This window comes from Phyllostomus hastatus, unplaced genomic scaffold (genome assembly GCF_019186645.2).
Source record: "Phyllostomus hastatus isolate PE091 unplaced genomic scaffold, TTU_PhHast_1.1 phas_scaffold_78, whole genome shotgun sequence".
NCBI lineage: Eukaryota > Metazoa > Chordata > Mammalia > Chiroptera > Phyllostomidae > Phyllostomus > Phyllostomus hastatus.
This window is the reverse complement of record NW_025334041.1, coordinates 72,334,151-72,356,445: the sequence shown is the minus strand read 5'-3', so window position 1 is coordinate 72,356,445 and position 22,295 is coordinate 72,334,151. Positions and strand designations below refer to the sequence as shown.

The 22,295-nt window shown below is 42.3% G+C and overlaps 2 protein-coding genes and 1 pseudogene across 3 annotated transcripts in view; 2 read left to right on the top strand and 1 right to left on the bottom strand.

Annotated features, from left to right (window-relative positions):
• The window catches only part of POLR1A (RNA polymerase I subunit A), an 88,202-nt gene extending 68,304 nt beyond the window's left edge, over nucleotides 1-19,898 (bottom strand). The window contains exons 1-7 of the mRNA XM_045827947.1: nucleotides 19,725-19,898; nucleotides 12,765-12,969; nucleotides 11,684-11,833; nucleotides 7,042-7,149; nucleotides 6,042-6,127; nucleotides 5,846-5,946; nucleotides 1,364-1,450 (exon numbers count right to left, since the gene is read on the bottom strand). Coding sequence (XP_045683903.1) covers nucleotides 1,364-1,450; nucleotides 5,846-5,946; nucleotides 6,042-6,127; nucleotides 7,042-7,149; nucleotides 11,684-11,833; nucleotides 12,765-12,969; nucleotides 19,725-19,801 — 814 coding nt within the window. The 5' untranslated portion in view covers nucleotides 19,802-19,898. The remainder of the gene's footprint in view (nucleotides 1-1,363; nucleotides 1,451-5,845; nucleotides 5,947-6,041; nucleotides 6,128-7,041; nucleotides 7,150-11,683; nucleotides 11,834-12,764; nucleotides 12,970-19,724) is intronic.
• Nucleotides 14,759-14,857, top strand: LOC123812322 (annotated as a pseudogene).
• A 357-nt stretch (nucleotides 19,899-20,255) lies between the features above and the next one.
• PTCD3 (pentatricopeptide repeat domain 3) overlaps nucleotides 20,256-22,295 on the top strand; it is a 29,171-nt gene continuing 27,131 nt past the window's right edge. The window contains exons 1-3 of one of the 2 annotated variants that reach the window (XM_045828473.1): nucleotides 20,256-20,377; nucleotides 21,596-21,648; nucleotides 21,758-21,791. In XM_045828473.1, the coding sequence (XP_045684429.1) occupies nucleotides 20,274-20,377; nucleotides 21,596-21,648; nucleotides 21,758-21,791 (191 nt within the window). In that variant the 5' untranslated portion in view covers nucleotides 20,256-20,273. The other variant, XM_045828474.1, reaches the window with a different exon arrangement.

Here is a 22,295-nt window from a genome sequence, read left to right as displayed (position 1 = left end):
TTGACCATCCATATAACCAGTGTTTTGAACTCTGCATCTGATAAGAGTGCTTATCTCCATTTTATTTAGTTCTTTTTCTGGAGTTTTGTTCTGTTCTTTCATTTGGGCCATGTTTTTTTGTCTCTTCATTTTGGCAGCCTCCCTGTGTTTGTTTCTACGTATTATGTAGAGCTACTCTGACTCCCTGTTTTAGCAGCATGGCCTATTATAGAAAAGAGCACCCATAAATTGGATGGGGCAGAGTCTTAGGTAATCACCAGGGCAGGGAAACCTGTGTGAACCGGAGTCTCAGATGGAGTCTCAGATATGGTGCTGCTGCTCTGTGGCTCTGTGTGGGAGAGCTCAAAAAAGAGACAATGACTGCTGCCTGGCGTCTGGAATTTTGTCTGGGAGGAAGCTGTCCCCTGGCACTTGCCCTAGTGCCAGACATTGCATTTTCTCTTAGTATGCCATTGATGTCCTTTCAGCTGCTGCCCAAGTCCTAGAGCCCAAAGGAAGTGAGTCTGTGTAAGTCCAAAGACCCCTGTGGACCCTTTAAGAGGAGATGCCTGGGAATCCCATGGTTTCTGCCACTACCCCAACCCCCAATGGTTTTATAGCCAGAAGCTATGAGGACATGTCTTCCTGGCACTGGAATCCTGGGCTGGGTGGTTTAGTGTGGGGCTGGGATCCCTTGCTCCTGAGGTATCCTTCCTGATTTTTATCCTCCACATGTGGGTGTGGGATCAACCATTCTGTATCTCTGCCCTTCTGGACCCCTTCTACTGTCTAGATTAATGTGACTTCTTTGATTCCTTGGTTGTCAGACTTTTATACAGCTCCATTTTCTGACAATTCTGGGTGATGGTTGTTTTTTAATTTAGCTGTAATTTTTGCTGTGGATTTGAGAGAAGGCGAGCCATGTTTATCTATGCCTCCACCTTTCCTGGAATAATATCTGCATTTTTAAGGGTTTATCCTTACTCAATGGTTATATCCAGTATTCCAGAACACACTCTCAGAGGGTGGGTAACATGAGGATTTAGATGCACTGCATAGGTTTTTTTATACACTCAAAAGGGAATGAAGAATTTGCCTTTTTGTAGGGAATTAAAATGTAAAAATCTAACTAAAAATATATATTAGAGTTTTAGATTCATGGAAGGAATCGCCACAGAAACCTTCATGGTTAAAGATGTAAGACCTTCTCCAGTCTATAATGCATCAATGACAATGGACCCTGAAGCCTGACCCAAACCTAAGAATTGATTTCAAGAAAAATCTACAATAATCACATTCGGAAAACAAAAATAAGGCAGGGTAAATGAGTTCAGGAAACTTAAGCCAGAAGACAAAGGGTAGTTTTTTTAGGTTGGTACAGCACCTTCATTTTTCCAAAGGGCACTAAGATGTTCCCGTGCACTGGTGGGTGTCAGGTACCCCCGCTTTCCCATCTGCGCCTCCTCAATTCCTGCAGCAGAGGAGGGGAGCGAAAGCAAAACTCAATTACAGGCACTCCTTCCTTAATGGGATTTATCAATTCTTCCTCCCCACCTGCCAAGCCTGCAATTTGATCACAGATAGCAAACCCTGGGATAGCATATTCTCAGCTCTTAATATCCTCCCCCCTTAATCTAATTCCTTAAATCAAGAAAACAATAAAACTATGGATAAAATCAATACAGCAAAGGAAAAAAAATCACACACCATGCCATCATGTTACATTTTATCACTATTGTATGTTCTTTTCCAGTCCTTTGGTTTAAACAGTGTTAGATCAGTGCATAATGTTAATTGTGGGTTTCCTCTGTATCCTACTTTGCTCAATGTCCTTGGTGAGCATTTTGACATGTTATCACACAGCTTTTGTCAGGCCGTCAAGTTTAATGACTGCATGACATTCTGCCGAGAGAATGTTCTTCTAAGTGATTTAACCATATTCTTGTAACTGAATGCGTGCATCAAACCCAGTTTTACTATTATAAGTAACATTAAAATTAAAAAAAATTTATGTGCACATGGCTTTTATAAGAAAGGTTCACAGAAAAAGAATGATAGATAAATAAGTATGAATATTTTATGGGTAAATGTATATTCAATTTCTTCTTACATATTTCACACTGATGTGTAAGGGGTAGACTGATTTTGGTTTCTCAGATCAAGTAAGATCACTCTGGGTACCATCAGTTATACCCAGGGTCAGTCGGCAAGTCTGACCTGGGGCTGCCATGCAGCAGGTCAGGCTCCAGGCACTTAGATGGTTAACAAAGACTTAAGTAATGTGACCCCTAGGTCAAAACTATCAACCTCTTCTTCCTTTAATTTCCACCTTCATGGAAATTAAATATTGCTCAATTTCCCCCTTATATGTACTTATCAGGGCAGGAGCTCCATCTAGTCTGTGTTCCTAGCACCTGACACAATGCCTAAGACATTGTGTCAGATACTAAATAGTCACTGGCTTGAATACACATGTTCAAAATATCCTAAGATTATCTATACTTAAAAGCCTCATTCTTTTGCTTTTTTTCTGTAGTTGTAAAGTACAGCTTCATTCCATCTCCAATTCTCCAATTAGTTTCTTTAGCATTTGCAGAGATATCTTATCACAGGTCCTTACAGAAATCTGTAACTTGGATAACAATATATGTATCATAATTTAGTTAACTATTCTCTACTAATAGGCATTTAAGTAATTTCTCATTTTAAACTATTTAAAATTGTGGGTATCCTTAAGACAAAGTCATAGAAGCAGTATTGCTAGGTTAAGGAGTCTACACATTTAACATTTTGGTTCCTTTAAAAGCAAAACATTTCAATCAGTTAATGTAACTGAAGGAAGTGGGAGTGTGAAATAAAAAGAGGATTCGACCTTCAGGAACACCCAAAGCCTTGCACGTCGAGAAGGAAAAAAAAAAGACCCATTGCCCTGGCCAGTGATACTCAGTTGGTTGGCAGGTAGCCCTGTAGACTGAAAGGTCACAGGTTTGATTCCCAGTCAGGGCACACACACAGGTTGCAGGTTCAATCCTCAATTGGGGCACATAAGGCAAACAATCCATATTTCTCTCTCTCTAAAGCAATGGGAAAATGCCCTTGGGTGAGAATTAAAAAAAAAAAAAAAAAAAGACCCCATTAACCTAAAGAACAACTTGTGGGCATTTCTTGAAACAACTACCTGAGCTTATTTTCCCATGAAACAGGCTTAAAGGGATGAGGAAGATCAGCTGAGGCTGACAGTACTCCCCAGCTCCTTTCCCAGACCTGTCAGGATGTGAAGTGTCTCCCTCACAGTTTAACCACCACGAAAACAGACTGCAATGGTTCAATTATGGGGTTTGAGTCAGACCACGCCTGCAGGAAACCACCTCGAATGGGATGCACCCCTCCTAACAGGACAATTTTGCAGCCTGCCAAGATGAAATCTGCTTGGATGGGAGTTCAGAACATCCCTCACGTGTGTTTCACTCAGCTGTGAGAGCTGCTATGGGCTAAAGGGGGACGGAAGGTCAAACACCTAGGGGAAGACTGGATCAGAGTACATAGTGTGTCTCGGCTCTAAGAATTCCCATTAACATGCTAGTGTGCACTGTGGGGCTCGAGGAGCCCTCTGGGCTGTAAGTAGCAATTCATAAGCTTATGGCTCCCTCCATGAGATGACCTGTTTGTGGACACAGCTGAGGCATAGTCACTGCTGGGCTCCCTTTGGCACCGGGGATGTGGCCAGACCCTAGCTCATAACGCTCACCTGACTCCATATCATCTGCTCCCTGGTGTCACTAACTTATGACTCCGGTACCCTCCTCTGGGAGTGGAGGCCACGTGGTCAGGTTTCTGCCTTAGCACTGTGCTTGGCCACGATCAGGTTTCTTAGCATGAGGCTGAGTCCCCCAAAAGTAAATGCTTGTTAATACTAAAGACCCAGTCCTAGAAACATGGAGTACAACTGTTGATTCTAATGCAGATCTTTGGTTGGCATTGTCATATTCTCTGGTTGTCATGAGATTACTTCAATAAAATGGACTTGACAAAGACATTGAGAGGTTACTTAACTGCTAGATATTTGCCCCAATGGAATAGCTATCTTCTAGAATTCTGACCATCTTTGTTCTCAACCTGTGAACATTTTCTAAAGTACCCTAAGAGGAAGAGAGCAGCAGTTTCCAACCTGAAAAACTGTGTTAAGGACTATTTATTGGTAAGTGCAGAAAACCCTACCCTGTGGTTAACTATAAACCATTCAACAAAATTAAACAGGCTTTTTAAATGCAGTGTGGCCTCCTGGATTGATCTTGGAATATAAAAAGAACATTACTGGAAAAATTCAAATAAGGTCTATGGTTCCATCAACAGTATGTACCAATGTTAATTTCTTAGTGTTCCATGGTGCATGTGCACCATGGTGATCTAAGATGTTACAGTAAGGCAAACTGAATAAGGAATACATGGGAAATTTTTTTAAAAAGGAACATATAGGAACTGTGTGTACTATCTTTGCAACCCTTCTATAAATCTAAAATTAGTCTAAAGTAAAAAGGTTTTTAAAAAAGTAACAAACAAATTTCTTACTAGTTTGTTACTGCTATGGTCTGAATGTTTATATTCCCCAAATTTAATGTGTTGAAATCCTAACCTCCAAGGTAATGGTGTTGGGAGGTGGGGCCTTTGGGGGTGATTAGGTCATGAGGATGAAACTCTCATGAGTAAGATTAGCGCCCTCACGAAGAACCCAGAGAGCTCCCTTCTCCCATGTGAGGTTACAGGGAGAAGTGGGCTACCCCACCAGGGAGTGTACCGTCACCATACACTGAATTTGCCAGCACCCCGACCTTGGACTTCCCAGCCTCCGGAACTGTGATGAACAAATACATGTCATTTGTAAACACCCAGTCTGTGGCATTTTGTCCCAGCAGCCCAAACAGACTAAGACAGCTGCTTACTCCACGCCTTGCCAGAGTCCTCAAATGTAAAAGACAGACTATGCATTCAAGGAAGAGAACATATTTCCCTGTCTCTTCCACATTTTCAAGTTCAGGAATAAAGTTTAGTCTCAATATGTATGGACTTTTACACGTGAAAGTACCACAAAATAGAGTTGGAAACTGAAGCTCCAAGAAGTGACCTTCTCGAATAAGGCTACGTAACTGCTAGACCCACTCATAAGTAGCAGAGTGAGGTGTCGGTCACAGATTATGCTTTTCCTGCCCTGGCACCTGACTGTACAAAAGCGAACAGTTAACATCTACAGAGCACATTCTACGTAGAAGGCATAGGTCTTAGTACTTCGAATGACATATAATCTTTACCATTCAAAATAAAAACCAAAAAACATGTTCAAACAAACCTACAACTAACAAAAATAGAAAAGCAAGAGTACTAAGTCAGCCTCTCAAAATTTCCCTCAAGCACCCCAAGGGCAGAAGAGAGCTGAGGCGAGGGCACTCGACCTCGGGAATTCAGTGGATAGCCAGGAGCAGCCTGCAGGAAGTGCCAAAGTTCTTTGACCATTCACAGCTTTTCTTTAAAATTCACCTACATCTTACTTCAAAATAAATCCACACTTGTTTGGCAATAAAATGGTCCTAAATAATTTGTCAAGTATCTTCTTCAAAAATCTTTCAGTAAACAACCATCGGAAGCAAGAGGTACATTGTTCCACCCACAGGGTGCTGCCTCCTGACACAGCCAGCCCGTCAGCTCTGTGAGAGGCTGGGGCTGGGCCACTCCAGCCCTAGAAGCCTGAGCACAGCTCTGCCAGGGCCCGCCACCAACACACCACTGAGAAACGTGGCCCAGAGGACCAGATGTCCCCAAAATTTGGGACCCGCCTGATGGCCACTCGTGAGAAACAGGGCTGAGGGCTTACCCAGAGGCTCTGCATCCTGGTCAGCTTTCCTGTGCACCATGGCTGGATACGTGACTGTTAGTTTGCTGTTGTGCTCCTTTCGGATAATTGACCGCCCGGTCCTAGACAGGAGGACAGTTGTGATTGAGGAGAGAAAAAACCCCAACAGGATATTTATTAACAGCTGTGAGTGACTGGCCAGAGCCCTGACACTCACTTGCAGTGGGGGCATCGCTTAGCATTCATATGTGTCTTCCAGAAGTAAGCAATGAGTTTGCTCTTGCTCTCGCAGACATTTTTCACCTGTTAAAAAAACAGGCAAAGAGCCTTAGAGTGCTGTCTGAGGACAATCCAGTATGTATTCATTCTGTGATTTTCACGTTTTCTGAAAAACCAGAGGAAGCCACCAGCTTTCTCAAACAAAAATTTCCACAGAACCCTAACATAGCCAAGCTCTGCCAACTACTGAGTGGCCTCTTCTTTTAACCCCCTCACTGATTACAGGTGAACAGGAATAGCAATCACCGCACTAAGCCGCTACTAAGATGAAGAGATCACGAATGCAGTGGGGAGCTCGGAACAAAGTAAGTACTTAATGAAGCTAGTTTCTCTTTAATTTAAAACAAACCTCTCTGGAGGCAGCTGGTGTACCCTCCCTGCTGCCCCCTGGGATGGACCTCGGGGCTCAAGAAAAGCTTCTGCAGTTAAGCTGCGTGAGAGGTTCTAGGTCCGGCTGCAAACCAGACCCACTCTGGCCTTGCCTCAGGCCACTTCACTCAGAGTCACTGGTGTGAAATTTGGGCATGAGGTGCATCCAATTTCCACTTTTGCAGCCTGCTTATCAGCATCATTTATTCACTGACCAAATTAATACTTACACAGATGCTATGCGGGAACAGGGAGAAGGAAGGTAGCTGTTTATAGTGTTACAAAGAGAAAGAAGAAAAAAACATAGACCTTATTCTCAAAGTGAGACTGTAAGTGACGACCTTGCTGGCCGCTGTCCCTAAACTACCTAATTTCATCTAATCTCAGCGGTCCTGTAGGTAGGCATTGAATAGGAGGACGCGGTGGCTCAGGAACAGTGATGCAGCCTGCAAGGTCACAGGATCACAGGAGGCAGAGCTGGGGTTCAAACCCAGGTCAACTACAGGAAATGTGTACCTGAATGTCCGAGCTAACACCCGAGTGTTCCGGAAAGAGGCAGGATAACGCACCTGTGAGCCTTGGGACCCCAAGAGGTTGTTCTGTACGATGTGGGTTGTATATTGCTCTAATTCTTCCTGGATTTCAAAGGCAGTAGGATCAGCATTTTCTTCCAGAAACTGGAAAACAAAGGAAAAACCATATCAAAGTACAGCAAGTATACAATGAGCAGCACCATGGGGCCAGCCTCTCCAAGAAGGGGAGAGTTTTGTTTGAGGGGAGAGAAGGAAACCTCATGGCTGCTGTGCTGCGTCCTCAAAACAGCGAGGCTGTTAAAAAAAATCAAACAAGAATATCCTGCTTCCAATAATGGTGGGCTAGATTATTCACACCAAACCTAAAGCTGAAAAGAACCAAGGTAGAGTAAAATGTTTTTCAGATATTAAAGGTCTGAGACAGGACAGTGAGGAACATCAGGATCTCACTGAAGGGAAAAGAAGAATCGAGGAGGCCAAGGAGCAAGGGGCCCATGAACCCTGATATGATGAGGGACTCCGCTCCAGGGCCACCCTTGGGGCAGTTACGTCCTTCTGGGGGGAGATCCAGACAGGCTTCCGTGATGCTCCCTGGAGCTGTGAGATGTGACAGCACCAGCTTTGGGCTTCTTTCCCAATTCAGGAATTTCAGACTTTTCATTTTGGTGGCCTTAAATGATAAAGGGGCAAGAAATCAAAGCCTAGAGTTAGTGCAAGGATGGGAATCTTAACAGGGTACCTTCCCTCCCATATCCTACTCCACAAACTCAGGAAACCAGGAACCCAAAAGGGCTATGCCCTTGGGAACTAAACTGGCTCTTGAACAGAGCCACATGGATTCCAGTCGCCCAGCAGTCTGGTGGGCCATCAGCTTGGAACCTGGACTATGATAGTCCCAGGCCACCAGGCTCACAGCAGAAGCAACAGAAGCCTCTTTGGAGGAAGGCAGCATCATTCTAGGCCTCAGATTATTTCTACAAAGGATTAAGTACAATGACAAACTGTCAAAAATAAGCACACAAGGACAGGAGAAGAGAGGGATTTTCTGGGAACAGGGACAATATCCTGACACTAAAAGCGAGCATGTAGGTGACAGCTACTTTTACCTATTTGTCAGACTGTATGTATGATTAATGCATTTCTGTGGGTTTATTTTACAAAAAAAAATGATTCTTAAATTAGAAGGCAAGAGTCACAAATAATTCTATGCCAACAATTTTGAAACTTTAGATGAAATGGACAAATTCCTACAAAAATACAACTTATTCTTGGTAAAGGTTCAAGAAAATCTCTCCATGCACTTCCCCCACCCCCACCTCTTTGGACCAGTTTGATGTGGCATTAACTTTTTAGTTCTGTTCCCTGCAAACTTGATAGATGTGGAAATGTCAACTGTGTTATTAGGCAGCACTGCTAATGGCAAGAATGACCTCTACTGGTTAGACTGTACATGAACTAGGAAGACTATGAATGAACCAGAAACACCTAGTGGGAAACCACAGCTCTGAATTTCCCTGGTGCTAACTAGGTGTGTCCTTGAGGGTCTCTGGAAGCTGGGCCCACAGAACTGTCACAAAAGAAACTGATTCCTACTTGGGGCTGGGGCTTTTAGGCCAGGGTGGCATCAGGGTGGCTCCCGTGTCCACTGGTGTAACCGCACTCTTTTGCTCTGGACTTGGAGAACCAGAGAAGACTAGACTCTGGCTGGCTGTGAGAACACCCACTGCAGCGATGGTAGCACCCTGCTGGGTGACTGTGTCTCCGACAGCACTCGAACTCTTTCAGAGCACATTGCAGAGAGTGAAGAGAGAGTTCCCGACCTCCTTTCACAGGGCCAGCCTAATCTAGATAACCAAACTCAAAAGGACAATATGAGAAAGGGAATTTATGAACCAATGTCATTCATGATCAGAGATGCAAAATCCTAAGCAAAATATAAGGAAATGAAATCCAGCAACATATTACAAAGGCAAATTATTGAGAACAAGGAATCCCAAGAATCTAATTTTAGTTTAACATGAGAAAAGGAATTGAGTAATTCACCATGTGATCTTGTTAGAAAAGAAAAATTATCTGAAACTTTAGTAGGTAAAGAAAGAGTTTTTGATAAAATTCAACATTCAACCATCTTAGCAAAATAGGAATAGAATAAAAGTTCCCTTAATCTGATAAAAAAAACTCTGTAATAAAGCTCAGCCAACATTATGCTTCCTGGTGAAATGTTGAACTGTTTCCCTGATGGCTTTTTTAATATAATTTATTTTTATATTGTCACAATCTCAAACTCACAGAAAAATTTCAAGTACCTATAACGAAGCTTTTGTCCTCGAACTATTTGAGAATAAGCTGCTGATCTGAAGGCTCATAATGCCCAGGCAGTCAGGTGAACATTCCCTATAAACGGACACTCTCTACCGTAACAATACAATGAATAAACACAGTGAATTAACACAGTAAGTTACTACCACCTAATCCTCGGACAGCATTCAAGTTTTGCCAATTCTCTAACAGTGTCCTTTATAGCAAAAAGACCCAGTTCAGAGCCACCTGTTGCACTTACTTGTCCTGTCTCTTTCGTCCCTTTCAGTCACCTACTCTGACTTTAAAGACATGAGCACTCTGAAGAAGTAAAGGTGAGTTAAATCTGGGTGGGACTGATGTCTCCTTGAGATCAGATTTGGCCTGGGCATCTTGAGCAGGCAAATTCTGAAGCTATGCTCTTGTTCTTCTCACTGCACCCTCTCAGGTGGGGCATGATTTCAATCAGTCCCATTAGCTGACGTTCCCTCTGGCCCCTTGAGTAAGGAGGTGACTGCCAGACTTCTCCACTGTAAGGTTATTCTTTCGGTCCTCTTCGTAATTAACAAAGATTATTTGTGTGGGAGAGGGGGTACTCTGAAACTTTCAGTTCATTCATTCATTTCTATCAGTATGAACTCTTGAATTTCATGCATTCCCAGTTTATTCACTGGGTTTTAACAGTATCATCATTTACTCTGATGCTCAAACTGTTCTAGATTTGGCCAATGTGAGCCCCCCCAGACAGCTCCTGTGTCATTTGACAAGTCACCATCATTCTTTAAGTACCTGCTTGCTCTCTGGCACACGGTATTGCAGGTTCATCTCATACTTTCTGTATCAGTCCGAGAATCAGCCACTTATCCAAAGAGCTCTTTTAGTGCAGAATGGTATTTGGGAGCCAAGACACAGGCACTGGATGTACTCATTGCTAAGACCACCCCAAGACCCTCTCAGTGTCAGAGCCAGGGAATATATGTGCACACACACACCCACCCTTCACACTATTACTTTCAAATCCACTCTAACATGATGGGATTAATTCTGGGTCTTCTCTCATTCATGTATTTGTAACTTCCTCCTCTGGCAGTATGAAATCTGACTGTCATTATCCTTACTATTTGTATTTATTTGATTAATCTCCCTCCCTATATGCAGCCACTCTCCCATCACTGCCACCATCTCCTCCTGTTCACTACCCCCTCCTCCTCACTCTACTTGGGCTCTCATACCCCGCACCAGGCTATCCAACATGAGCACCTTCTTACCTGACTTGGCTGCTCACTTCCCGTGCCTTTGAATGCCTTCACTCCAAATGCACATTCTCCTCACTCTGTCTGGACTCTGACATTCCACGGTGGGCTGCCCACACGTGCAGAGATGCTCTCTCCCCTTGAGTGCTTCTCTCATCTAGCCTGGACTCCAACAACCCACACCAGGCCACACCTCCGAGTAGACTCCTATCAGCTCTGCCCACCTAAGGTCTTTAAGACAGAATTATTCAGGAAAGGGAAGGAGAAGAGGGAAGATGAGAAGTTTCCCTCTGTGAGGAGAAACAAGACAAGGATGCATGGTACCCCTTTGACACAGTAATGTAGATCCTAGCCACCAAAATGAGGTAAGAAAGAGAAACAGGACATGTAAGGATTGGGAAGAAATAAAACGGCTGTCATTCACAGGCAATGACAGTGTTGAAAATCTAAAAGAATGTACAGATAAAGTATCAGAACTGATGAGATGTTTTTGCCAGGTTGTTCCACACAAAAATCAATATACAAAAATGAGTAGTATTTTCATCAACAAAAAAGGGATTTTAAGTAAGATATTTACAATAGTACCAGAAAATCTGATGCAATTATTAATCACATAGAAAAAAAAAAGCTCTACAGAAGAGTTTGATTACTATCCAAGTTATCGTACTAAGGATTACTGAGAATACCTTAAAGACAGCTTTTACCTCCTAAGATGATGCAATACAAAGTATCCTATATCATGTAGGTTGTATTCTTACCAAAGCGTGAAATTAGAAAAGAAATAATCAGACAATTTCAGAATGTGAGAAAACCTACAAGTGTTAAGTTCTTCAAAATAACACTCAACATCATATAAAAGAATTTTCTAAATTGGAACATCCTACATTAAAAGAGACCAAAGAGATGCATCTTGAGTCCAGGAAAGACAAAGCTCTCCAATGGGCAAAATGGTATTTCTATGTTGTTTTCATGAACATTTCTTCAATGAATCTATGGCTTCATGTTTTCACACCAGTGAGAAGATATAAGATCCAGCACTCTGGTGACTGTTCTTAGGGACAACACGCAAACAGCTGATTCCCAGCACTGGGACTGCCCGGTTTCAGTGACAGCCACCACCCACCTACCCTGCTGAGAATTCTTTCCAGCTGGTACACTGCTTGCAGGGCTCCAACTTCCAGCACTCTCAGCTGGCAGACGAGGAGGTGAATCACAGCCCGGGGACAAGTCAGCATGTGGCAGTTCAAACAGGAGCCCCGGAGCAACAAGTAGAGTTTCTGAAGAGAAGGAGTAGAAAGAAGCAGGACATTTAGAAAGAGATGGAGTAGCCAGGACTATTTTCAATGTACTTCCGATTTTTTTTTTTATTTTAAGGAGTCAGTTTGTTCCCATAAGAATTCCTCTTCCCCTATGTATCTAGAAAGGTCTTTGTGACCCTAAGAACCTGATAGCTATTCCTCTACATGTTCTCTACGATTTCATTTTAATCCATTAAAATTTGAAATTTACTTTGGGTCTGAGGTAGGGAACTACCTTTATTTTATTTAACTAAGTACCAAATACCAAATTTAGCCATATATTTAGCATTTAACTAAATACCTAATACTAGTCAAATATTTAATATTTAATTAAGACAATTCTCTTTCTTTGATATGATTAACAGGCAAAAATCATGTCCATGTATGCTATCACCTGTACAGCTTAAAACAACTCCTGGAGGCCAGGTAACCAAGTAGGACTCTACACGGGAGCTTCATTCTTAGCTCACCCTCGGGTATTCCGGGCTTTGCTGCTCTTGCCACCAAGCAAGAGCCTACAAAGTCACCTGAAACCTGAGGGAGGCTTGCAGAACTCTACAGGTCCCTCTACTGCCAGGGTGGCTCCCCCTGGACTTCTGCAGGGTGTCAAGCTGCTGAAACAAATGGCACAGGGGATGGATGAATGCGTTCTTCCCCTCCTGTGAACAGAACCAACCTGTGGCTCTTCTCAAATGGAACCAAACTGACATTCACTTAGTTAGGGCTAGAGGCCAAGCTGAATGTACTGGATTTGGCTCCTCCAGGTTTATAATCTCATAATAAAGAGCATTTTAACCCAAAGTGTCAGGAGTCAACATCCTCAGCCCCCTCTTGTGGGGAAGGCAGCCTCACAAATCCTTCCAGCAGCCCTGAGACCCACGCATCCAGGGCGGTCTAGGGTAGAACGTACGTCGAAGAGGAGAGGATTATACACAGTGAGCGGGAGCTCGATGTGGCCCAGGTGGCCGGAGCAGTGGTTGAAGTCCTGCACGCAGGTGGAGCAGACCTCTTTGGAATCCGCAGGGCCCAGAGCTAAATCATATAGGCCGTTGACCGATGGGTTCCCCAAGCTGTCCAGGTACCGAGGGTTTGTGATGGATTTAACACTTAACTTCCTACGGAGATAAAAAGACCAAGGGAAAACTTAGGTTACTTGACTTCACAGTAAAGTGATGATTTAGTGTGTTTCCTCAGACACGCTGACAGCTCTGGAGGGCAGAATCTGTGTCTACTGTGCTCACTACTGCACTCAGCACGTAGCAATGAGACTGCACACAATACTTGCTCAATATATATATGCTGAATAAATAAGAGTGTCAAATGATTAAAAAACAGACTTGGTGCAAATCTTGCACTGAGTATATTAGAAGACTTTTAAAAAGGAGTTAGCCCTGGCTGGTGTGGCTTAGTGGATTAAGTACTGGCCTGTGAACCAAAGGGTCGCTGCTTCTATTTCCAGGCAGGGCACATGCCTGGGTTGCGGGCTGAGAGGCAACCCACTGATGTTTCTCTCACACACTGATGTTTCCCTAGCTCTCTTTCCTTCTCCCTTCCACTCCCTCTAAAAATAAATAAATAAAACCATTAAAAAATTTTTTCTTAAAGCCCTGGCCAGGTAGCTCAGTTGGCTGGAGCATCATCCAGATATGCCAAGGTTGCAGGTTCAATCCCGGGTCAGGGCACATACGACAACCAACCAATGAATGCATGAATAAGTGGAATGACAAATCGACATTTCTCTCTTTCTCAAAACAATTAAACAAATCAAATGCTTTGCAAGCAGCGCTTGGTCTTGATCTTAACCCTCTGAGATAGGCATCACTACATGCATTTCCCAGAGGGGGACACCAGCAGGCTCTGGGCAGCTTGGTGATCTTACCCAGGTGACAGCCAACCCGGGCGAGAGGGGAGGCGAAAGGGTTGGGGAACAGGAGGGTACCGGCCAGATGAAATCTAAAGCTCACAAGTTCAGTAAAGGGAAGGTGACTCAATAATCCCTGTGCAGTAAATTGAGGCACAGTAAATACAAACATGCAAACCTTTGAGAACTATAACCTGCTTTATTAGAGATTTCATCACAGTATTTTACGTTTGGTTTAAAGAAGGCACCCACAGGATGCCTAACTTCTTTGACCAAAATCACGCTCATGCCAAGTTTGCTTTATCACATTCTTTTTTTTCTGATTTAGAAAATAAAGGCATGGACAAAGAAATCATCCGAAGCTCACAACCTAGACAACATTCGTGAGTTTTTTTTCTGTGGGTACATTTTAAAGAAGTGTTAACTGGGATCATCTGGTATTTTTAACATTGCTTGTGTCCACTGTCATTTAACATTGAGTGTTTTACATCACCAAAAATTCTTTGGGAACATAATTCTTAAGAGTTGCAAAATCTTTCATTATAAGGCAATTAATATAATTCATTTACCCAAGCTCTATTATAAGCTTATAATACCTATCTATGCAAAGATTTTTGCATAGGAATAATTCAACCTTTTATTTCCTAAAAATATAACAATTTCTTCAGTGGCATGGAAAACATGAACCAAACGAGGCTGCAAGGCTTGCATTCCAGAAACGGTGGGGTGACAGCAGGCTGTTTTATAGTAGGTCAGCACTGAATCTTTGTACTTAAAAAAATCTTTCCCAATGTAAGAGGCGGGGAAATGCTACCCAATTGTCATCTTAATTAACTTTTTATTCAGGTATTTCTTTTTTTTTAAAGCTGTTTCAGTCATTCACTTATTTTCTAAATTAAAACCTTAAATTTTTTCATTATTGCTCTACATGAGCTCCTCCCACATGAGGACACTAATCTTTTACTAACATGGTGGCAAATATTTTCCCTAGTTTATAACTTACCTTTTTTCATTTTTCATACACGGTTTATAAATTCTTTAGCATCGCTTCTCAGCCTTTTGGCTAAGATCAAGTGTAGTATCTGTTCTTACCAGGTTAATATATGTAAATTCTTTAACAGCTTTGTTGAGAGACACCTCACGTACCATACCGTGCATCCATTTAAGTGCACACTCAGCATTTTTCAGTGTACCCACAGTCACGCAGCCACAACCACAATCGATTTTAGATTTCCACAACCAGTACCCAGGAGCAGTCACTCTCCATCCTCTCCTCCTCCCTCATCAGTCCTAGGCAATGACTCATCTACTTTTCGTCTCCTGAGATTTGCCTATTTTGGAAATTTCACATAAATGGATCATAAAATATGTGGTCCTTTGTAACTAGCTTCTTTTTATTTGACCGTTTTTAAGGTTCATCCATGTTGTATGATTCTGTACTTCTTTAAAATTGCCAAGTAATAGTTCACTGTATTGACTTGCCATATTTTATTTATCCATCCACCAGCTGATGGACATTTGGGTTAGTTCTACCCTTTGGCTATTATGAATAATAACAATAAGAACATGGCAGACAAGTTTTTGTGTGGATATATTTTTCCATTCCATTTAGATATATGCCTAGGAGTGGAAGTGCTGGGTCACATGATCACTGTACGTTTAACTTTTTGAGGAACTGCCCAACTGTTCGCCAAAGCAGCTGCACCATTGTGCATTCCCCCTGGCAGTGCACAGTGACTCTGATTTCCCCACATCCCCACCACCACTTTTTGCTACCCGACCTTTTGATTCTGGCCACCCTAGTCAGTGTGATGAAGTATCTCTCCGTGGTTTTGATTTGCATTTCCCTGATGAATAATGATGCTGAGCATTTTTTTCTTGCACCTATTGAACATCCTCTTTGGAAAAATGTGTATTCAAAAACTTTACCCATTTTTTAACTGGGTTATTTACCTTTTTATCACTGAATTGTAAGAAAACTTTATGTAATCTGTACACTAGTCTTTTCTCAGATATATATTTGTAAATATTTTCTCTCATCTTTGTTTGCGTAGTTTAAAATGTTTCAATGAATTTAAAATTTTTTAATGAGAAGTTCTTGTCTATGGTGCTTTCTTCTACTACCTATAGGCTAAGTCCTTCTCCTTCAGATCTGTATAAACATTCACTGGTGTTCCCTTCTCATTCATTTTACACTGAGCTTCAAAACTTGACTGGAATTATAAATAAGGAAAACATTTACTGTGTAAGGCAAATGCAAACAATTAGGCCTTAGTGCAAAGTCTTTCACCACTATCTATCACGTTCTTTCCATCTTGTTCTGTAAGTTGGTACTTCACTTTCCTTGCCCAGAATCTACAAGATGGAAAAAGAGTGGTCAGGTGAAGCCAGCACAGACCTATGCTAACTGGAGGAAGACTTACATCCTACACTTATAAAGGCAACACAAATGGCTCACACCCAAAACTGAATGAATTTTTTGTCCTCATCCTCAGTCTTTCTCTGTGGTGAGGCAGACTTTGGCTCTCAGAAGATAACTAGGGTGTAGACGGTCTCCAAGATATACACACCCAAACTAACAACTTCCCTGACATTAGGAAGGCTGTTGTCAGTCTTCTTGCTGCCCCTGGTACTACAACACAGAGCTCCTTTCACACCTGGGCGCCTGGCAGAATAGGAGGAGCACTTAGAAAAAACATGTTTGGGGGTGAGAACATCTGCTCCCACCTAGGAGAGAGAACAGGGGAGTGGGTTTTCTAGAACACTGGGAAGCTAGCAGCAGTCACTGATCAGGAACCCTGGGTACTGACCACACTCTCCTGCTTTAATCATCCTGTGAGTGAGGCCTAACCGGTAGGAGAAGAGGCCCCTACCAACACAGACATTCCCTTTCATGAAGCCTGAAGACACTGTTAAGTTCAACGGTGACTTATGAACTGAGTGTAAAATGATGGTGGTGCCTCAAGAACTAAGAACAGATCCAGAAGACCCTACTTTGCATGACCAGTGTCACTCTTGAGGGACAAGGGAGGCTACATGGAGACTTGTTGATTGGCTCTTGTCTGCATGGTCACTTTGCTAGTAAGCAAGTAAGCTAATGACATGAGAACTCCATGTTGTATGTGTGGTCTCTTACCCCAATCCTGAAGCCCACTTGCAACTGTGAACTGGATAACCTTGGACAAACTGCTTAGCTTTATTTCTCACCTAAAAATTTTCCAATGCCACAGCTTAATTACGGTGATCGGAAGATAGCGCATATAAAATACAGTGCTTGGAACAAAGGCTGTCTCTTTTCTGGGGAAAAGGAGAAAGTAAAGTCCCTCCAACCGTGGCAGGAATGGGATGGAGAGGAGGGGTAACCAGCAAGGATTGCACTGAAGAGAAAGGAGCTTGAGACTAAGACTCGGGTTAGACCTTACCTGCTTCCTAGAGTCACTTTATTCTCTGGACCAGAATTTCCTCTCGTAACTGCAGACACCACCACAAATGGCTGCAATAAGAACTGAAAGTGCCAAGTGCTGAATAGATGGCTCCCTCATCCACTCACGCGTGAGCCTGACAAGTATATCTACTGAATGCTTACTAAGTGCCGGACACACTTTTGCTGGAAAACAGACAAGGGTCTCTGTAGTCAGGGGCCTTACATTCTATTGGAGAAAGACAGGCCGACAGAAGCCAAAATAAGTAGAGAGTCTGTTAAATGGCAGAAAGCGGAAAAAAGTAAAGCAGGAAAGGGGAAGGATGATAGGGTGGGCCAGTAGTCAGGGAAGCTCATACTAAGAAGGATGTACTATACTTGAGTAAAGGCCTGAAGAAGATGAGGGAGTAAGTCATGCAGTCACCTGGGCAGAAGGCTTTAAAACAGTAGGGAGTAGAAAGCAGTAGGGAAGCAGTAGAGAGTAGAAAGGTCTTGGGGTGGATGTGTGTCTATGATGCTCTGAGAACAGCAAGGAAGCCAGGATGGCAGGAATAGAGGTGAGTTCAGAGAAGTAGCAGTAGCCAGAATGGCCTTCCAGGCCATTTTAAGGTCTTGGCTTTTCCTCCAAGCAAGATGGAAAGCTATTAGAAATTAGCACAATAAAAGGTGTCATAATTATTGAAATTTCTCAACCCTAAACATACATTAAGTCTACAATGTTCATAATGGGTATAAATTTGCTCATGTAGTTTCTTGTATGAAAGCTCCACAATTTTTTTTCTTTTTTAATTCAAGCAACCTAAAACACTTTTGCTTTTGGATGAAATTGTACTGATGGCTGGTGGTGATATCACAACAATTTCTGGGCTAGCATACTATTCCCAAAGTTAACAGAGTTGGTGCTTAGGAGTTTATTTATCCATTTACTCAACCAGAGTTGAGGGTATAAGAAAGGAATGAGACACACAGGAAGCTCAAGGATAGTAGAGGGAGACAGAAATATGAAGAGCACAAAAAGTGACTGAAGCATCATGATAAACAACTGTACATGAGGTTGAGCCAAACCTTAAGAGTAGCAGAGATACTCTGTGTGTGTCTGCTGAGGGTGGAGGAAAGAGACAGATGGAAGCACAGGACACTGTATGCTGAGAAAACAGTCTGTCAAGAGGTCCAGATGTTGAAAACTGATGGCAGATTTTGGAATGTGCAAATAGTTTAGTATGCCTAGGGCTAGGGGATGGATAATGTTACAGCTAAAATCTGCATGGGCCTCATCATAAGAAAACCTGTAGGCTAAGCTAATAAATAACCCTTTACCTGAGCAAAATGTAGAGCCTCTGGATGCATTTACGGGTGACATATTCATATTTTAAGAAGCATGATCACATTTACACTTTGGAAGAGTAATTTTGACAGTTATATGAAAGATGAATTGGACAGGTGTAAGATAGAAAGAAAAGATATTTTAAACAAGAGAAAAGGGTGTGATCAAAGGTAGTAGCAGTAGTGATGAAAGGGGGGTACAGAACAAATAGTTACATAGGTGACACACAGTAAGAGTCCAACAAATAAATGAGCTGTCAGGAAAAACAGGTCTAGAATTATTTTCCAGTCACAAAATACTAGTGACCATTTTGCACTAGACTAGGTACCCTTTTGGAGGGGCTTTTGGCATATGAGTTTAAGATCTCTGTGTTACATTCAAATAGAAATATCCAGAAAACAGCTGAATAAATGAGTCTGAAAATCAGACAAAGAAATTTTGGCTGGAGACTTAAATTTGAGAACATCAATCATGAAAGTGGTGAAACTGTCATGAAACCAAAGGGATGACATTTAAGTCAAGAAAGGCAGTGCGTCCAGAACAAAAGCTCAAGGAACACCAAGATTTAAAGAAAAGAGTAATCAGCTAAGGAGCTTGAAACACATTCGAATACAAATCATGAGTGCAATGACTTTGTTCACCAATGAGTCATCAACGCATAGCATACTGCCAGACAAAAACGGAAAGATCAATAAATATTAGTGGGTTGATAAACTGATCGAGTAAGGAAGAAGTACTTATCACAGAAGCAGAAGAACCTGAAGACAATCAGATTCTGGAAGAGAGGCAAGTTTCAAGGGTGTGGTCAAGACTGTCAAATGCTAAGGTGATCAAAATGAGGACTAGAGTCCCCTCGAGTTAGTAACTAGATGGAAAATTTAGGGGTTCCTAGCAATGAAAAGCTGTGGCCTGGCCTGAGTCGTGAAGGACCATTATTTTATAGACAAGAGACTAATTATATGCTTAACTAACCATTTCAGAGACACTACAATAACTTCACAAACGCTGATAAATTAACGAGAAGACTGGCGGATTATAACACTGCAATCTGGACATCTCCTCCCAGCGCAAACTTTTTCGCAGCCCCACCGGGTTCTAGGTAGTGCAGGCCAGCTGGACGTTCCTGGAACTACCGGTCCCAGCAGGCCACGCGCACGAAAGCCATGGACTCAGAGAATAAACTGGGTGCAAGACCTTTCGGGAATAGTAGTTTATAGGGGCGCCGAACCAAGGAGACAAGCCCCGCACGATTCCAACTACTTACTTGAGCTCTTCGGCCGAATACATGCCGAAGGAAATGCCCTGCAGCCGCCGCCAGGGCATGTTTTTTGAGCCCAACATCCTCCAGGTCAGTTTCGAGTTCTAACGCCCAAAGAGAACTTCCAAACACTACCACTAAATCCTTTACATAGCCACAAGCTCTCAATCTCCACGTGATTTAAACTGCACTTGTGCGCGCGAAATGCTCGCTGGGATGAGATTTACGTGGACGAGACCATTTCCTCTCTTGGGGGGGAGGAAGATAATTTCACGACTCTCACTAGCCCTCTTATTGTGAAAACAACTGAAGATATGTGGCATTAAAATTATCGTTTTAGAAAATTTCTTCGAGGAAATGGAAGCGTATTGAGCGTTTAACTTTCGTGATGAAGTTAAACCTTGAGCTTGTAATCTCTTTTATGATTGTTTCGCCTTGTTCTGTCTCAGCCAATAGCCGAGCTATTCCCGCCCACCTCCCCCCCTCGCACCCCGGCATTGGTGAACCAGTAGGTGGAAGGCATGCTTTCCCAAAATCCAGTGCGAAGAGCCAAAAATGGCGGCAGCGACATCGGCTCGCTGGCTGGGGGTCCGCTGCAGGCTTTCCCTACCGCTGACGAGTCGGCGGGCAAGTGCACTTGGACGGGCCCGTAGCTGTAGGTGAGAGAAGCTTAAGGAACTCATGAGGAAGACCCAGGTGTCAACCTAGTCCTGTATATCCCCTTTCCCCCCCGAAAGCTGCGGAAGAAGCACAGTGCTGTGTAATGCGCATGAGCCTTGTAGCCGCGTGCTCCAGGACCCCAAGGTGTGCGTCCTTGTAAACAGAGCGAAACGCATTTATTAGGAAGATATTTATTGGTTGGCTGGCCTACCCAAGAATTAGAACTGTCGACCAGACTAGATCCTCTCGAGGACCCAGCACTGAAGTTAGTGTGGCTGTTAGCAATTCCAGTTTTGTAAAATAATTATTTGCTTTCATTTTCACCAATCAAGAGGGACTCTTAAGTCTTATCCAAAGTAAAGGTAGTTGATGAACGCCACCCCTTTTCGTCCCTTTCAGTCTCCCGCCCGCTGTAATTTAATTTAGGACATCTCAGAATTTAATCGTTGTCAAAGATAGTTGTGATCTGTGAGTCCTGATGTCATAAGAAACAGCATGATTTGAAAGAGTTGATCCCTGGTAGAGAGAGATTGTTAAAAAAAAATCTTCATAGTTTTTTTAATGATACCAATGCCACTTAAGAAGGCAGTACACAAGGTAGTAGTGCACATTATCTGTGGTATAGTGACGGTTTTTTAGTGTGGTCAGAAAATCTTAATACTCAATCGTGGGTCAGTGATTCTGAGTTTTGGATTTTAAAAAAATAGTTATAAGTTTAAATTAGGACATACTATTTGCTACTTTCCTGATTGTTGAAGGAAGTGGATGGAAAGGCTGTGGTGATCTTAATTTGCCCCGATTGCTTTAAGTAGGTAGACTTTTATATATTATTAGGGCATTATCGATATAAAATTAGTTCATTGAATTGTTTCTTTCAACTTTAGTGTTTTAGATTCCCAATGTTGAAAGTCCCTTATATTTCAAATCGGCTGTTCAGTTGTTTACATATTAATAAAGTTTTCCTTTTTTTCCTGATTTTATTTAATGAGGTTGCCTGGTTAAAAAAAAATTTGAACTCATTGTGTCCATATCTTATATCTATTTTGTAATGGTTTTGAACTTGGTGTAGAGACCATGTCTTCTCAGTGTGCATTGGCATGAATTAGCTCTTTGTTTTGATCCATAGTAATTGGAAAATTTGAGCTCAAAGTGCACATTGGTGGAGGTGAGGTGGGAACCTCATCGAGTATTTACTTCAGAACTTTTGTTTTTGGCAGATTTTATTCTGGAAGTGCAACCCTCCCAAAAGGTGAAGGAGCTGATGTAACAGGTATATAGAAATATGTTGAAATAATTCAGTTTTTATATTAATACATTGTACTTATTTGTAGTAGTAGTATTAGAGAATTGATTCACTTTGTTTTATTTTTCACATTAAGGAATTGAAGTAGTCATTCCAAAACGGAAAACTTGGTGAGTATTTGGTCATTGTTTATTCATCAAGTGGCTAAGTGCTTATTACGAGCAAAACATTGTTAGATAAGGATGCAGTGACAGGGAGAGCAGTGGAGTGCATTCTTGTGAAGGAAACAGTTGAGGGAGGAAAAACTTGGGAGTTTAAAAGAACATAAAAGAGGAAGGCAGAGAGTAGTGAGAGAATGGGGAATTAGATTTACCTAAGAGTCGAAAGACTTGCTGTACTGTTTGGGTTAATGTTTATATAATAGTGATTAATCATGAATATAATTCTTTTTTTTTTTTAAGATTTTATTTATTTACTTTTAGAGAGGGAGGGAGGAAGGGAAAAAGAGAGGGAGTGAAACATTGATGCACAAGAGATACATCCGTAAGTGGCCTCTTAATTGCCCCCAGCTGGGTACCTGGCCCACAACCCAGGCATGTGCCCTGATTGGGAATTGAACTGGCAACCCTTTGGTTCCTAGGTCAGCACTCAATCCACTGAGCCACATCAGCCAG